Source organism: Seriola lalandi, unplaced genomic scaffold (assembly GCF_002814215.2).
Source record: "Seriola lalandi dorsalis isolate HSWRI2012SDOR001 ecotype SW California unplaced genomic scaffold, Sedor1 jcf7180002054835, whole genome shotgun sequence".
NCBI classification, from domain to species: domain Eukaryota; kingdom Metazoa; phylum Chordata; class Actinopteri; order Carangiformes; family Carangidae; genus Seriola; species Seriola lalandi.
Window position 1 is genome coordinate 299,693 of NW_019525388.1, and position 15,960 is coordinate 315,652.

The 15,960-nt window shown below is 42.4% G+C and overlaps 2 protein-coding genes and 1 long non-coding RNA gene across 3 annotated transcripts in view; 2 read left to right on the plus strand and 1 right to left on the minus strand.

Moving 5' to 3' along the window:
• Positions 1–6,498: 6,498 nt before the first annotated feature.
• On the plus strand, positions 6,499–8,037 carry LOC147817930 (uncharacterized). Its single transcript, XR_015438484.1, has 2 exons — positions 6,499–6,703; positions 6,780–8,037. It is a non-coding gene; the product is annotated as an uncharacterized LOC147817930 (long non-coding RNA).
• Positions 8,038–8,594: 557 nt separating this feature from the next.
• On the minus strand, positions 8,595–10,427 carry LOC111670135 (relaxin-3 receptor 1-like). The gene has a single exon (XM_023426731.1). It carries the CDS (start codon positions 10,302–10,304, stop codon positions 9,159–9,161), a length of 1,146 nt encoding a protein of 381 aa, XP_023282499.1. The 5' UTR covers positions 10,305–10,427; the 3' UTR covers positions 8,595–9,158.
• A 1,320-nt stretch (positions 10,428–11,747) lies between these two features.
• adamts7 (a disintegrin-like and metallopeptidase (reprolysin type) with thrombospondin type 1 motif, 7) overlaps positions 11,748–15,960 on the plus strand; it is a 62,089-nt gene continuing 57,876 nt past the window's right edge. Inside the window, exons 1-2 of the mRNA XM_023426714.2 lie at positions 11,748–12,176; positions 14,719–15,086. Coding sequence (XP_023282482.1) covers positions 12,059–12,176; positions 14,719–15,086 — 486 coding nt within the window. The 5' untranslated portion in view covers positions 11,748–12,058. The remainder of the gene's footprint in view (positions 12,177–14,718; positions 15,087–15,960) is intronic.

Genomic DNA, 15,960 nt, shown 5'->3' on the forward strand with positions numbered 1-15,960 from the left:
ACTAATGAACACAGGCGGGCGTCCATGTAGTGCAGCGCTTTACTGAAACATGCTTCCCATCTGCCACTGACAATGCTGCTGAAAACATATTGATCTCTGAGGGGGAAATTAGACTGTTGGAGCTGCAAATGTAATAAGATTCAGAAAGACAAAAGGGGAAAGCAGCAACACAAACAGAATTAAGGATCAGCAATAAATCCTAGAATACCAAACACAGAAATTAATTTAAAAAACAAACAAAAGTGAGGTTATGTAAGCATGCTGTAGAACATTTTGCCATAAATAGACTGTAAAGATGAGACATACATTCTCCCCTGTGTGAAAAATTGTGACTTAGAGGAAGGTAATTTGCTTCACAGCTACACTTAGTTACTGGATTGATAGATTCACCTTTTTGTCATATTGAATGTTAAGATGGACCGAGACCCAATTTCAATAACTTTCAGGATATACAACAACTGGCTTCCTGGCATGGACTTATCATTGCAAAAAAAAAAAAAAGAGAACAGTATCCTATTATTCTGGATGAAGAATGGCTCAAAGAAATTCACCTTGAGAGAATCAAATTTATTAAACAGAAAAAAAAAACTGTAATACGAAAGAAAAAGCAAAAAGAAGCATGGCAACACTGTCTTTGAAAATGACGCTTCACAATAAAAATATTTGACAACAAAAATGGGACACGTATGACAGAATATGGATTAATTTCTGTGCTCTGTTTATTCAAGTTTATACTTGATAACGAGGCAAAACATCATTAGCAGTAATGGAAGTCTTGGTCTCAAATGAAGTAAATTAAGGACAAAATAACTGATGAAAACTATTTTGTATTTAAATAATAACTATAAAAGTCTGAAGAACAAAGAAGCGGTGCAGTATAGACAATACAAAATATTTGCCTGAAGAAAAATAGATTACAAGATTATTTAATAATAGAAATGAAAGTGGTTAGTGTAAACAATGTTAACAGTGACCTTATAATTTCCTATATACTGTATATGTATATATATATATATATATATGAGCATTTATATAACTGTCAGAAAATGTAATTGGACCTTTAAGACGCCCAAATTTTATGTAGCATGTAGGTTATGATTTAAATTTACACAGTTTTTGTACAACTTTACTTATATCTCAAGTAATTTACTGCAATATCATCAATATATATGTAAAACACATTGAATTAGTTCAGCTCAAAGTGATGCTCATGATATTAAGCACAAAGTAATTCATATTCAGTATCTGTCTTTGAAGGGGGATAACTCTTATCCAAGTCATGGGTCTAAAAACAGCTGCTGTCACCTGCTATTGAGATCACATAGATCAACAATATGGACCAATCACAGCACATACAGATTCAGGCAGGGACTCACTCATTAGCACGCAGACCTGGCAGCAGCCGCAGCTTCCTGCAGCCAGGAGTCTCCCTCCGCCCACGGTTTTCCTGCATCATCTGTGGAGGACCTGCACCGCCGCCAAACGCCAAGTGACAGCTGGAACCTGTGCAGCTATTATTAACCTCTTCCCTGGTCACCTGAGGCAGTCCCTGTGTTTGACAAGGACCACTGCTGAATACGAAGCCCACATTAACAGGCTCCACACCATCAAAAAGAGTAATCAACAAGCACATGTTCATGCACATGTATGTATTTAGAATTGATCTGAATCATTATTCACCAGCATCTGTTGGTGGATCATTTCACCTGCCCATTCAAACTCAATGATATTCTCTTCAATCCAACTTCAGAAATGCACCTGCTCTATCTACCAGGATGTCCACATTTGCTTTTAAATGATTTGAGAGAAACTCCAGAGTCCAGTGTGAAAACGGGTTATATGAGAATATACATAATATGCTCTTTTTAATGTGCTTGGAGCGGTGGTTGGACACAGCTTAGACTGTATAATGGGAATCACTTTTATATGTTCACAATATGGGCAATTCTCTATATGCCTATGTGACCCACAGTGTAGCACAGTTTGTAAAGGAAAGCAGGGAAATCAAAGTTAATGTACTTTGCTGGGGGAAGAAAAATCAGCCACTACGGTCCATGCATGAAGTAGGCTATAACTCTTCTGCAGTTCTTCACGTTGTATAAAGAAAAATGCCACTTTAGGTGTAAGTGTAAGTGTTTGTTGACGTTTGTGAGCTCTTTCTTCATTAGCCGATGCCGCCTAAACGCTGTTAACGCTCTGCGTGTGTTATTGTCCCATTAAATGATGACATGCAAATCAATAAAGCGCACCAAAGCGTCAGTTTCTTCCATTATCCAATCATGGATGTATTATATGAAGTTCTTATAATACATCCATGTGCCCAACTTCTCACATAAAAATTGAACATGGAAGCCGAGAGCCGGAAACAGAGACTGGGCCTCTTCAAAGTAAAGGTTGCGCGTGTTGAAGAAACGTGCTGGCTGCAGCGTCAGTTTAAGGAGAGCTAATATATAAACAAACTCCCTAAAATATGAACACAATTCATAACTGTTATCGGTGTTTAACTGCACACAGGTGTCCTGAGCTCAGTCTCTGTTTGCCCTTCAGTTCAGCTGCTTCCCTCTGTCATGTCAGATGCTTTGAGGATGGAGCACTATATCATAATCATGGATTGTGCATTTAAAGGAGAATCCAACCCTTTTTCTTCAATTAAATTTTATTTTTATAGCACCAAATCATAACATACATTATCTCAAGGCACTTTGCAGGGTAAGGTTGTGACCTTACTTTATTATAGAAAGAAACCCCACAAAGAGTGAGCACCTGGCAACAGGGAGGAAAACCTCCCTTTTAACAGGAAGAAACATATGTGACACTCAATCCCTTTTTTAGCAAAAATTGCTTTCAAATTAATGAATTATATGTTTCTGAATGTTGTGACTATTTATTTTATTATTATTTTGAACTTCATACACAGCTGCTGTTGGACTTTTACCTTCACTTCCCACTGCAGTTCGTGGCTTTCAGCTGCAGCTTATAAACTTTGAACCTTCTTTCATGGAGTTTGTGTCACTTGCAGCTGGACTTCACTTTGCTGGTTCACTCTTTCCACGGGACAAAGCGTCAAAGGAATAACAGCTTTAGAAAAGTAAACTGTGGAACCATGATGTGGGGAACATGGATGTAGGTCTATTATAAAACATATCATGTTGAAATAATACAACAATGGTGGGGAACAAACAAACACCTGTAAGAGGCGGTGGAGCAGGAAGGGGAGGGATAGAAACCGAGCAGAGGGAAGCTCCGCACTGTTATACACTGACCTCTTGCGGTGATTGGACAGTGTTGGCGCCATTTCGGATTTAAATACGGACGACAAACAACATGATGGCGTCAGTGAATCACTCTTGAGTGTGTGCAGTCCGCGGTCAGTAGGTAAAAATACTCGGATCTCCTCCACTTCATCACGCCGGTCTCCAGGAACAGTCGTCCTCTTGCATCTCGTTAGACGCTGAATGAAATTAACTGAATTTTTGTTGTTGCTGGTCCATGTAAGTTCAGAAAAAAACTAACTGGCTGAAGGTACACAGACCCAGGATCTGTCGATGAATGCTGGACTGGATACTATTACTAAATTAACTATTTTAATGAGGTTGTTTTTGACACTAAACAGTGTCAGCTAGAATTAGCAGAGGGTGAAATAGGCTCATTTTCATTGGCAGCAGTAAATATCACTTAAACCACAACAAAGTAATGTAAGTGTAACAGACTCTGCTGTGTTTGCCATCATTATGCATTTTGAGGTGTCCCCTGGGAATATGCCATAGGACTGATGAAGTGTTGTTGTTGTTGTTGTTGTTGTTGTTGTTGTGTGCCTCTGCTCTACATTGGCACTAACTGTAATGTGTCCAGTTGAAAACTTGTTTTATGCATTTCTGATCAGCTAATTCCTCATTAAAGTGGGAGAATAGTCAATATACTGACTTTGTTTTGTTACACTGTATTGTTGGTATTTGGGCTGGTTTTTCATTGCACGTCACTATCTGCATTCTGATTTTATTGTGGCCCTGACCGGAAGTTGTGATTTGTATCCTTCCGCCGCTTAGCCGCTATTTTTCGATGTTTTTCTGCTCGCCGCCATAGGCCCTTTTCACGCTGTGCGTCATGAAAGCGGAAGTAGTCAAACGCCGTGGGCGTTTACATCCGGTTACCCTCGGTGCCTGCGGCCAGTCGGTAAAACCTCTAAACGATGGACAAAATTATTTTCAACGAGTCAATCCACAACTTGCCTAAGACTACAATGGCTGATGTAAACAGAATCGCCGAAATGTTTTCATTAACTTGAGAGAAGCTAAGAGTTCTTTGTTGAAAACTACTTATTCAACTATCAAGGCGAGTCCCCTGATGCTAAGCTAACGCTAACTGGTTAAGTCCCTCGGCTAACTGTAAGCAAGCTCACTGTTTAACGATCTCTGGATATGTTGAGTTTATTTTCATAATCATGTACTTACTCATCCATAGCTAGTTTCATTTCAAAATGTTTTTTGGTAACTGAATCTTATATTTTCCCCTGATATATGCAGTGTCGTGGATAGTAGATGGTGAAGTGGCAATTCGGGCAAGATGCCACCAATGAATGAAAAAGAGCAGCCACATTATGTCCAGGTTGCCTATATGAACAATTAAGTGGCACATCCATGTTAATTTAGGCTACTGCGGTGTAGCAGTGTGTTCTGTTGTTCCTGTGTCCCGTCTGATGCTGCCTTTAAGTAGTTAAAGTTCAATTTAATTACACCACAAAATTCCTATGTTCTTGATCTCAGGTTGATTGGTTCCTGACCGTATACATATGTTTGATTCATACTCCTGACATCCTCACAGATCATAGTTAAAACGTTAAAGATGAGTTAAAATGATAATCTGTTTAGTGTGTTTTTATTTATTTATTTTTTAAAGTTGTCATCACTAATGCATCCGAAAACAACATGGATGTTATTATTAATACTATAATAAAAATACTTGTTTGGAAGCTTGCAGTTTCCGATTTGTTGTTAAGGAACTTACTGTGAAATAGTGATGAAGTAATGAACTACTCAGTAACAACTCTGATGTATCACTTTACTGACCAAATCTCTACAAACTATGTAAGGTTTAACACAGCCTGCTTTATGCTTAGAAATGTGGTGTCAATATATGTATGTTAGTTTAGCAGCAGATGTTTTTAAAAACAAACTCTAACTGTTGTAGTTAATATCAAATGCCACCTTTGCTTTTCATTTCATTTAATACGATTTTCATTGGGATGCCAGACCAGCAAGAAAAGGTAAGTCATGCGCATGACTCCACCCCACGTGTGTGTGTATAGGCCGGGTTCAAATTAGACTCAAAATGATTCTGAGCTTGTAAAGTGATGTTCACAAATAATTCTAATGTTTGTAGTTATAAATAAACATTTGAAAACCTTTAAAACCGAGAAATTCAAGTTTATGCATGTGAAAAATTGTGCTTATGTCGAAGAGATTTGTATTTGTTTTTATTTATATATATATATTTTTTTAAACTGAATCAAAGATGAACAAATGAGCATTTTACATTGATTAATGAATTAAATAATTTCAACACAAGAATAACAATAAGAAAATGGGGGGGTGCCTGAATACTTTCTAAATACATATGTCTGATCTGTCAAACAGATATCTTTTAGTATTCTTTCCTAACAGATGCTTCCCACCAGCGAGTTTATCTACAGTGAGGTGTAATGTATATTATGTTTTCATGCATGATAACTCGTTTTGGTAGAAAAATTGGAGAAAAAATTTCATTCATTGAACATTTACAGTGTTTTTGTATGTTTGTTTGCTTGATATCTGATGAAGACATTCAGTGTGACGTGGCACTCTCAGCCTGATGATTCACTAATGGTTATTCCCTTCATGCATAAACTACAGCTGCATATTTGCTATTTTGGGGGGGACAAAAAAAGCCTCCCCCCGCATTAGCATTAGCATTGCATGAATGGCAGGGTTTATGTCATGTATGTTTCAGCTACTTTTACTTATGTGTGTATTGAATTAAAAAAAAAAAAAAAAAGTAAAAGTATCAACATTAACATTTGAAACCTTTCTCTGTCTCTCTCTCTCTCTCTCTCTCTCTCTGTCTGCATCCATGACATATGGAGACACAGAGGTGCCCTGACAAAGGGCGGGGTCAGCCTGCTGGTTTCCACCTTACATAGTTCATCCCAGGTACATGCGTGTGTCTCATAGTTTGTGATTAAGTATGTTGTGTATGATCATTTCATGCAAACATAAAATTCATTTTTGGTCCAAAACCTTTTTCTTCAAGCCAGTGCCAAGTACTTCCAACACCTGCCAGACAGAGCTGGACAAATAGCAAGTTGTCTTCCCTCCCAGATACCAGGAGAGGCAGCTTTAGGATACAGTTCAAGGTTGGAGTCTCCAAAGGTGAGATTTACTTCAGTTATCACTGTTTCCTCTAATGAATATCAGATCTATATCAACACACACTGCTCTCTATGATTATCTTTCAGCTGTTTTCTTGAAATGAACTCAGGCCCTGCAAACTGGCCCAGTGCCAGCCGCCTGGTGGAGGCCAGTGGCCACGTGGTCCAGAGTGACCATAAGGACTTGGTCGTCCCTCATCCTCGAAGACTATGTGGCCATTAGAGAGGCAGTGCTGACCAGCCTGAGGTTGATGGCTCAAACCAACATCCAGCTCTTTGAATTAAAATGAGAACTCAGTGGTAAGAGTACTGTACTGTGATTTATCTTTTAATGAAAGCTGGAAATCCTGAAACAGGGTTTGTCTGTGTGTTCCAGGTGCTGGCCAGACTCTTCAGCAAAGGGTCTGTCTTTGGTACAGGTGGGATAAGGACAGCCCTTAAACTTCAATGTCCCAGAGGAGCAGCCTGAGCCCTCCAGCAGGGGTCTGCCTTCTCCTCCTCCTCCAGACAATGAACAGCTTGGCCCCTCATCCAGTGCTGTTGGTCCTCCCTTCGCTCCAGCTCCACTCCCCTCTTCTGTTCAGCCAGTTCCTCTGGCCTGGACTACATGTACCCAGGACCAGAGCCTATAGGAAGAGGAAGGCGGCCCGAAGGTTCTGTGGCAGAGCGGGGGCCGCTGCCTGGAGGAAAAACCTGCTGGCAGCCAACATCATACATCTGTAGCTAGTGTGGCCACCCCAAAAGGACTGACACTGACCACACTCACACTGCAGGTGTGTCACACTGTGTGACTGTTGGTGGAAAGACAAGGGGACAACTTTTTCTATCTTCATTATTACTTTTAATTAACATTGTTTATTATTTATTATTATTATTCACGTGACGTCTCATGATGATCTCGTCCAGTTCTCCCACTGTTTTAGCTCTGTGTTTGGTCTCCACCAGGTCCTGAGGGAAATCTGTCTCTTTAGCTGCTAAGTGCGCCGCTACGTTCAGCAGCTGCTCTCCGACTGTATCTGTCTTCGCTTTGCTGCTGAGGAGGTCGTGGACGGTATATATTCTATTGAATTGTGTTGTACTCTGTTATTGTTCAAAAATCTCAAGCTGACATGTCAGACTGGGCGGGTGGGGATTCACCTGTCAGAGGACAGGGGAGGAGATTGCATAGGGGAGTTTACAAAACCACTGGGTGTGTACAACTGAGATCCCTTTGTTAGAGACCACGCTGCCGCACCAGTAGGGTGCTGGAAACCAACATCCTCTGTTTGATATTATATATTGTTTTTCTTTCAAATTATGTTTACCTTCAGTGACTCTTAATTTATGAGTTTATTTGACGTGAAAATTGTCAGTTACGCAAATAGATGTAATTTAAAACCAGAAGTTGTAAAGTTGTATCCTGAATTTAATTATGTTCTTTGTTAACAGGATAAGCAGAACCCTGGGGAACGTTTGAGATTCCTTTTTACCCTTTGGATGCATTAAGAATGTAAGATGCTTTAGTTACCCTTTCTTTATTATTTTTGTGGTTTGCATGACAAGGTATTTACTTTTGTTTGTTTTACTGAAGAAATCATCCATCCTACCATCAGTTCCTTGTTGAATTTCCTGAACAAAATAAATGGTTAAATGGATCCATGTGTTAAATGTGCACACAGTCACTCTTAGTGACCTCAATGGTTTGATGAGGATGAAAATGATGTGAAAAATATGCTGTGGCCTTCAGTCACCAGTTCTCAACCCAGTTTAACAACCACTGAAGCCTTTTTGGCTGAACACCTTACTACTACACTTTATCTTGTTTTTTTTTTTCTATAATTTGTCAACTGTCTGGTTTATTATACATCACTGAGGTGTTTTACTCCTCTATATTTATTAGGCAGCACCGTTCCTCATTCATTTTGGTTGAATTGAGCTGCGCAACAACCCAAACCTGTTATGTTCCAACCATATATTGAACCGACCCCTTCACCTCTCCCCGCCACCTTTATAAATAAGAATGCACGGTAACGTGTGTGTGTGTGTGTGTGTGTGTGTGTGTGTGTGTGTGTGTGTGTGTGTGTGTGTGTGTGTTACCCTAAAGACGAGCTGTCTCTGTTTCCGGCACTTGACTTCCTTGTTCAATTTTAATTGGACAAGTTGGATAATGGAAGAAACTGACGCTTTGGTGCACTGAATTGAATTGCACGTCTTCATTTAATGGACAATAACACAAGCAAAGCGTTAACAGCGTTTAGGCAGCATCGGCTAATAAAGAAAGAGCTCACTAACGTCAACATACAATTGCACTTAGCACAAGTAGGAAATTGAAATTAGGCAACCCCACCCCCAAAACCGGCATTTTTCATTATACAACGTGAACAACTGCAGAACAGGCTTCACATGATGTACATAAATAGAAAATATTGCAACCTTGTGATTCTGTTTGAATCTCCATATCCATCATAGGTCCTTTTTTAAGATCCCACATTTTGCTGGGAGTCCTGGCAAACCTATCATAAACATAATCTTACAAAGTGCAAAAAGAAAAGCTCCATGCAGCTGCTGCGTTTTGAAGTGGGGGGAAAAAATAAGAGAATCAACAAGTCAATTTGCGTTACACTGGCCTTACTTAGTCTGACAAACGCATGATGTGAAGTGTCGGTATGAAGTGTCCTTTAAAACGTTCAGACTGGGACACCGGCATGAAATCATTTTACAGTTGGACAGCCAGAGCGAAAAGAAAAGAAGCATCTATTTTCTGATCTGACTGAAGTCATCGGGCGTACGGGATCATTCTGGAGCTTGATAAGCCTTTACGGTCTATGATGGAAAGCGTGTACTCTCCGTTGTCCATGATCTGGAGAGGCACGACTCCCTGGGTCTCTCCCTGCGTAAAAGAGCGCGTCGCACAGCCCTTGCTGGTGGACGGAGTGGAGACCCTCCAGATCAAACCGCTCAGCGTCTTCCTGATCTCTGGCCTCATCAGGCAGTACAGCACCGGGTTCAAACAGCTGTTTGCGTGCGCCAGGCACACAGTGACCGGGAACACATAGGTGTGCACCATGTAATACGTTTTATCCCAGTCGACCGCGTTGAATTTGACCAAGACGCCCCAGAAGGTGATGGCGTGATTTGGCATCCAGCAGAAGAAGAAAGACAAAACCACTATAGCGACAGATTTGGTGACTCTAGATCTCCGTTTGGGGTTGCTGCTGTCCATGCTCTTCTGCCTGACGAAGCGCAGGAGCATCAGGTAGTTGACACAGACTATGAGCATAGGGATGATGAAGGCGATGAGTATTTTCTGAATGTGATAGAGGGCGAGCCAGTCGTGCCCTTCGGGGAACCTGAGGAGGCAGAGTTTTTCTCCAGCCACAACAGTCACGGCGGAGAAGATCGCTGTCGGAGCCGTGGCCACCGTCGCAGCCACCCACAGCACCGCGCACACCCACTTGACACACCGTGACCTCCTGTAAGTTTTTTTCTTCAGGGCAGAGGCGACCGACCAGTAGCGGGTCACGCTCATGGCGGTGAGGAAGAAGACGCTGGCGTACATGTTCATCACGGTGATGGAGAGGATGATTTTGCACATAGCGTCTCCAAACGGCCAGCTGAAGTCCAGCGCGGTGTCCACGGCCCAGAAGGGCAGAGTCAGCACGAACTGGAAGTCCGTCACTGCCAAGTTGATGATGAAAACGTTGATCGTGGATCTCTTTCGACCTTGTCGTAACCTCATGAGGAAAAAGACGAGCAGATTCCCCACCAGACCCACAGCGCAAACTACCGAGTAAACCACGGAGATGAGTATCCTCAGGATGGGGGTGCCGTCCGCGCTCAAATCGATGTCTTCGAAACTAAATTTCTCATCGCCGGGCGAACTTCGGTTCAGTGCCGCGCTGTAGTTTAATATTTCATCCATCTTTAAAGTTATGGACCTTCGCTCACACCAAACTCTCTACTTTGCGCACAAGCTAGAAAACACAACACAGCACAAACGCCCCATGCGAAAAGAGTGTCCGGCTCTTTATCACCATTCAGCCGATTTTCATCTTCATCACACCTCTGTGAATGACAGCTGACCTGGAGTCTGCTTTTATACAGGTGTGTCGCTCCTCTGCTGAGCCACGATTGGTCGAATGAGACGTGACTGAGAAGCAGATAGTCCCAGTCACAGAAATGAGGATGAAGCACCCTGACTCCAGCAGCAGACACAGCTGGACTGGCTCAGTGTTTGGTCTCTAGGAATTCATATTTAACTCCCGCAGCATGTCAGCTCATTTGGCCTGTGGTGGCAGGCACTTGGCACACCGGCTCGTGCGTAAAACTGTGCCAACAACAACATTTCTTCAAAATAATCCAAATAAAACACAGGAATTAAGATAAAATTTGAGAAAAAAATCATATTTGAGCACAGAGGGTGTGCTATATGGTGGTTGGAGGAAGCCTGGAAGTTGGCACGGAATTAAAGAGATTCAAAGTTTAAAAAAAAAAACAAAAAAAAACACAACTTTCAGATATATTTACAGGTCGAGACCAAAGCAGATCCTGTAAGGTTCATCTTCAGCTGCTTCTGTTGGTGCATATCACTTTTTTGTTTTGCATTAAAATCCTGTCTGTAAGCATCACCACCCATATCAGTGTGCGTTTCAGCAAATGCCTGCACTTTTATAACAGGCCATCATAACATGCGCTGCTAGAAGTGATACGCAGACGCCTTCCTTCATTCTCCCGGTAGAGGGGGCGCTAAGCTCGGGCAGATCAACACCAATAATAGGATGAAACAGTATTGAAGAGCTTAATGACCATGTCGATTTGACCTTACTACAACTGCTCATGTGTGATTGATGGTATGAAAACCACTTTGCTTTACTGTCTAATGAAAAGGCATCTTAAGTTGGAGACATTGTGCTAACATGACTGCAGGAGAGTGGGGCCAGGCTTTTTCCACAAGTTTTTCAGATCAGGAACCCTCACTGAACTTCATGCTTTCAATCACAGTTTCTGCACAGACTTTACGGAGGTCTTGTCCTTGAGTTTGCACCGGAGAAGTCTTGTCTGTTTACCCTTAAAGCACAATGAGGAGGAAATAAAGAACAGACTCAAACCACTTATTTGAAAATATTTCTCAGACTCCCAGTGAGTGAAACAATATTGTGGGTAAGTGGGTCCTCATCTGACCCACAGAGAACCCGAAGGACCTCCGCTTTAGGAACAACTGCCAACTGGACTGTGTCACTTTATCCGATTTCTTGGAGTAGCATTCCCCTTTAAGCCTCCAGCTCCAGTCGTCCTGAGAGATAGCCCATTGTCTTAAGTCCACCCATCTGTGGGGGTGGCTCTGCGAAAGTTTGCAGAGCAAAGTTTTAAGCTGTCACTGGCTGTCGGGAGGAGACTGATGGAGGACAGAGGGGACTGCGACTCCTAAGCAAACGCTAACACCGACGGGCGAACAAATCAACAAGAGCGCGAGAATGCAACACACCCGCCCCGCGGAGCTGCACCATGTTCAGGCCTGAACTGGAGAAGTTTGTTGGGACTGTCACAGTTTAAGTGCACGGTCGCAACAAAAACGAAAAGTGCACCCGGCCCAGATGGAAATCATTTGAACTGACAGTCGACGCGGTGTTAGAAAAGGCAATCAATGTTTAACGTGTAGAATAACGTCCCGACAAAATGACCCGTTTGCACTGCGGGCGTCGCGGCTCTTGGCGAGGAGTTTCTCCCATTCACTTCTTCATCGCGCTCACGCTCCTGGAAAGCTGCAAAACGTTGGGACTATCAGACGAACCAGGTTAGTGAGTCTGAAAACAACAACTTGTAAGACTTTGCATTCATGTATTGATGGTATCACCACGTCCTCTGGGGCTCTGTGTCAGCTTCTGTTGTGCGCATTTGCTCCAGACCTGCATCAGTGAAGTCAGACGGAGGCCGGCGGTCCTCCCCGCGAGGGGAGGCCAGCAGGGACCTGTGTTTATAAAGCCGTGGGTTGACCACAGCAATTAAGCTCAAGGTTTAGCTTGGTGTAGTAGCCGGAGAGACCTTCTTTCCAATGAATCATCAGAGGCTGAAGACACATCTGCCTTCGCTAAAGTGCCCTTGAGCAAAACCCAGAATCTCAGCACAGTGCTGCAGCTGCTGCTCTGTGACTGACACTGACCTCTGACCTCACCAGAAGGGCAAGTAGCAGAATTTCACGTTGGGAACAGACAGGGGGAATTATTATTATTATTATTATTATTATTATTATTATTATTATTGTTCTCATTATGGAGCTGGTTTCTATTCTAGTTTGCAAAGTGTCAGGCCTGGTGCATAATCATCCCATCAATGAGTCCTCTCTTGTCTTGTAGGGTGCAGTCCCCCGCCTCCAGTCCCTACACTCTCAATCTATCAGTCTTCCCTTTAGTACGTGGTTTGGATGTTAAGTCAGGCCTCCCCTGAGATTACAGAAACGAGCAGAGCAAGGAATCTGGATGCACTCTGTCTCATCTTGTCTAAATCAGCTGTGTGGCATTGAGAGAAAAACAAAGTCCTGTCGGGGCATAACGGTTCCAGGTGATGAAGTTGCCACAGAAATCCTATAGTCTATTTTCAACTTGCTAAGAACAAGAAAAGAAGTGGGACACAGACGTCCTCTTGAAAAGACACAAATGTAGAGATGCATCCGTTTCAGTGACAGAAGCTCAACTGCTTAATGAAAAGCTGTAATGAAGTCTCTTTGATTTAAAATGAAATACTTGTTCGTGTGTATTCTGTTAATTAAGGTGCTGCAGATAATTATTACAAAATCCTTCATGTGTTCTGAAATCCCCTCCCATGAAATCAATCATCTCATTAGGAACGAGAAGTCAACCAGAGAGCTCATACATCCGCCCTATAAAACACCTTATAGATTTTTATTTAGTAAATATTTAGAAAATTAAAATCCATCCACCCATCTGGATCCAGATCTTCAGTCATGCTTGACTGACTGATGGCAGCCATGTTTTCTGCAGGAATATTTGGGCTTTTCGAGGCTCAAGCGGAGCAAAATTTAAAGTGATCCAGGCCCATGACCCCTGATTGATTGCCATATATTTAGTTTCTGCTGTAACTTCATCTATAAGTAATAATCCAACTGATTTTCCTGTGTGGTATCTGACGTACAGTGCTTTATGCCTTAAGGAATAAAAGTGAATGCACCGTCAGTGTCCTTACAAATAGTCGACATGATGTTTTCTTTTAGCTCTTCATTCAGTGAGGTATTCTTAACAGCTGGTTGCCAGAAACATCTGATATCTTTTTGCGCTGATGTATTATTGAAAATATTTGTGCAGATAACCCAGCACAGCGCTGGATGGAGAGAGCCCTTGTCTCACCTTGTCACAATGCTGTGTGAAATCATTGTTTGCATTCTGCTCATTTCTCCTGAATGAGATGAAGGTAAGGACAGTCTCACGCAGGTTTAGGAGCAGGTCTTTGTACCTCGCAGATCAAATAATCAGTTTGCCTCTTATCTCGTCATTCCGAGCTCTTTGCACTCTTGGTGAAATCTGGTGAAATAAGTTATGTAATCTACAAAAAAAAAAATCACATGGAAAATCCTCCCTAAAACATCATCTTAATGTGCAGTAATTTAATAGTCATTATGCAATTTGAAAACATCTTCATGTAGGTTAAAACTGCTGCTGCTGCTGACACCAACATTTATTCCCTCTAGGTACGTGATTCATGAATAACCCTATACTGGAAAAAAAAAAGTATATATATATATATATATATATATATATATACACATGCATATAGACACAGTGTGGATGTTTGGATGTGTGTGGGTGTTCTGAAAGTGCACACATTGATTATTCAGTGTGATGACCTAAAGTAAAAACATATGCAATGTTTAGCAAGACTTAATCTCCTCTGAACAATAAAGTGGAGACACTTGAATGTGTGTTGTGGGACGACTGTGCACTACAGTCAGTGGCTGCTGGTGGTCCCTGTTCTTCAGGCAGGTTTTCTCTAACCTTGTTTCAAAAAGAGGGAGGTCCATCTCACGCCGCCTTTCATGCTGCTGATTCAGCTATTCCGGGTGACAGGAAATCACTGACCTCATCAAACCTGCTGCTCATGAGAGTAAAAAGTGAAAGGAGTATAGCAGAGAAGAATCCTGTAGCACTGCAGCTGTATTCAAACATAAAGATGACAGATGAGACACCCATATGGGTTTGTTTAGAGTTTCCTTGGTTTTGTTTACAGCTTTGCAACCACTTAATTATTTCATTACCCTCTTCTTTCCCATGATTTAATAACCCTTCTTCTCTCACATCTTCTCTTCCCCACCTCGGCTTTGACAGAGAGATTCCTGCAGGATCTGCCAGAGTATGAAGTGGTTCGCCCCGCTAGGGTTGATGCCAGAGGTCACTTCCTGTCCAACTTCCTGTTGCACCATGCTCGCAGAGTACAGCGCCGGGAAGCCTCAGAGAGTCCAGTGGACTTAGATCGAGTCTTCTACCAGTTGTGGCACGGCGGCCACAGTTTGAACTTTAACCTCACCCTCAACCCACACCTGCTGGCTCCAGGCTTCCTGACGGAGAGGAGGTACGGTGGCCTGGACGGGGCACAGATCCGTCCTCCTGGATCCTCCCGGTGCCATTATTTAGGTGAAGTGTGGGACGGGGCGACCGTTAAAGGGAACGCAGCCATAAGTACCTGCGATGGACTGGTGAGTGGATCGACAAACTAGCTAATGTTACATACAAGTGCATTCAAAGTTGTTTTAAAAGGCCTTTTTCCAAGTCAAGCACAGAGGTGTCGGCTGAGGTGCGTGTGATGAGGAGTTAAGATCAAAATCTGTTCAAGTGGATGTTCAGACCTCAGACTTGTTTGACAACTTAAGGGTCATTTAGACAGCTGCACACCCCATATAGATTGTCCACTAAACATAGGTGTGTGAGCAGAGAGGAAGTGTCCGTTCTCTTTTTAATCAGACATTTTAAACTGACGACAGACAATTTTCAGTCTTTCACACAGCATCACTGCAATGCTACATTAGTATTTCTCCTTATTGGATCTGGTCAATGACTAGAGAAATGTAATCTGGAGGAGGCAGGGTTGATCATAGGTGCGTAGATTTTGGGAGTGATGCGGGGGGATACGTCCCCCTCCCTGAATATATAGAACATGTGCATTTGTCCCCACCAGTCAAAACAGCTGTGACATGGCTCACAGATGTAACAATGTCTCAGACACAAAATAAGAATATGAATTGTGGTAATTATCTCCCCCCACACACACACACACACACACACACACACACACACAGTGTTGTGATTGATGTGTGTCAACAGCGGCACAATGTCCCTTCTTCTCCTCTGGCATCGTGCACACGTAGGCAGGTTGGTAACCATGGAGGAGCCGGAAGGGAAGAGGAGGAGGAGGAGGAGGAGGAGGAGGTCTGATATTTGAACACAAAACCAAGTCATTTGTTAGCCACTCGGTAATGTTTCAGGATTACTTACTTTTTTAGGAGTAAATTACTTCAGGATTCAGAGACGGTCAACAGAGCAGCAGCATGTGATTTGTTGACAGTGTGGGAC